This window comes from Colletotrichum abscissum (assembly GCF_030869225.1).
Source record: "Colletotrichum abscissum strain IMI 504890 chromosome Unknown Scaffold_348.1, whole genome shotgun sequence".
NCBI classification, from domain to species: domain Eukaryota; kingdom Fungi; phylum Ascomycota; class Sordariomycetes; order Glomerellales; family Glomerellaceae; genus Colletotrichum; species Colletotrichum abscissum.
In genome coordinates, this window is record NW_026850263.1 from 1 (window position 1) to 1830 (window position 1830).

At 51.0% G+C, this 1830-nt stretch overlaps 1 protein-coding gene across 1 annotated transcript; it reads left to right on the forward strand.

Annotated features, from left to right (window-relative positions):
- Positions 1 to 13: 13 nt before the first annotated feature.
- CABS01_17114 (uncharacterized protein) lies at positions 14 to 692 on the forward strand (the record flags this gene model as incomplete). Its single annotated transcript, XM_060550441.1, has 2 exons — positions 14 to 35; positions 82 to 692. 2 exons carry the CDS (start codon positions 14 to 16, stop codon positions 690 to 692), a joined length of 633 nt encoding a protein of 210 aa, XP_060397019.1.
- Between the last annotated feature and the right edge of the window lie 1138 nt (positions 693 to 1830).

Genomic DNA, 1830 nt, shown 5'->3' on the forward strand with positions numbered 1-1830 from the left:
TTTACGTTCTTCTATGGTCTCAAACAACAAGGTTCGTGAGCGTGACGTTATAGACACCTCGCACAAGGCTCACATCTCTAGATTCGTACGAACGCTGTGGTAGTGAGGTGAAAGAATACGCAGAGGATCACGTCAACTTGGAAGACAAGTCCGAAAGCTTGATGAAGCTACAGAGCGCCGGTTGGGGTAGAAACGAACACTTCAATTCTACTGTATTCAGCGCCCCAGAGGTATTGACGCAAATGAAGAACGGTGGCGTTAGATTACCGACGACGTTCGACGTCAGCTCTGGTGCTCTGGGCTCGCGACCTGCCGGCGAAAGGTTGAATCCCTCAAGCCATGCGCCATCACCAAGCCGCGATTGCGAGCTTCGGCAGATGTCGCAGAATCGGTTGCCAAAGCTGCCGAATAGACCGGACGGCCCAAGAGGGCCATTCCAACAGCTACATAGCCAGGTGGCGGAGACTAAACATGAATGCACAACGTTGAAGCAGGAAAATGCCGAATTAAAAGAGAGAAACATCGCCTCAGACCAACATAAAGCTCTTTTGGAAGAGTATGTGGGTCTCTTGGAAGAGAAGGTGATGTACTTGGAACGCAGCAAAGCTTCACTTACAAGGCAGTTACAAGCAGAGAAACGTAGGCAGTGCTTCTTTGTGCATGAGGGATCTTTTGACAGTTGCAGTGACTGATGGAGATTCGTCTTCGCAGGGCTACGTTGAGGGAGCAATGGTTTCGAGTCTAGGTAGCGAACAAGATTGGATTCCAAGCCAACCGCAGTATTTCAGGATGGAAGTCGACTCCCAGCGCGGGGACTAGCCTGCGGGCTATGTCTGGTGACCACAGACTCACTAGCAGCCAGATTGCATGATGGGGTGTCCCTGACCTATTCGTCGTTCGGGCGAGCACTCCACGAAGCACACCTCGCAAATGTCATGCCCTTTGGCTCTGGGAACCACAGTCTTTGTCAGCGGTCTGCATCACATACGAGACGGATCACCTAAAAGGGTCCTACTTGTCCGAACATAGAAACAGACCGCTGGAGTAAGCTCGGGCAAGAGGTCCATTTGAGAGAAGAAGTGGCGTTGTTCTTATGTCTCCATGGCCGCAAAGGGAGTGGTGATACTTCTCGTCCCGAACTCATGCCTGATGACGACCATCATCGTCCCTATTGTATTTGTTCGAATGCTCCGCCAGATGTGTCGGTGTGGGAAGTGCCCCATGTGTTTCTGGCATCAATTGAACTACAAGACAATTTTGATCATTGGATGGTACTGCTCTCAACTGGTAGACTAAAGAAAGGATCTATCGGCATAAGGCACGAATACGGCCTGAGAATGCAAGGGTCTAAGCCATCTAGCTGCTGCTCCCCTCGTTTCGCTCCATACCCATTGCTGTATTCATTTCTGCACTTTCGTCTTTGCGGGAGCACTCCACGCCAAAAGGCCTCAGATCGGACATATCCATACCGTTGATGATTTGCTCGGCTGTTATGATACAGGCACTAGGACATCCGGGAAACCTGGCGACGATCATTCCACAAAACGACGTTCCCCTAACCAGCCACAAGCCGTTGGTTCCGTAGACTATCAGCGTCAGACTTTGGGGAGATGCTCGTGTTCTTATTTGAACTGACCTAAGGGTGTATCCAATTCGATCTTGCGTGTCCTTATGGTGGTGTTTGCGGGTGACTTCCAATATGTCTCTCCAGAAACCAAACGCGCTCTGAGAAGGGTTGACCCATCCATCACGATCGACAACGGCCCTGCCGTGAGCTCGTCGTCCGTACAATATGAGTCGATGGTCTGTGACTGACCCGACGTCCCGGAA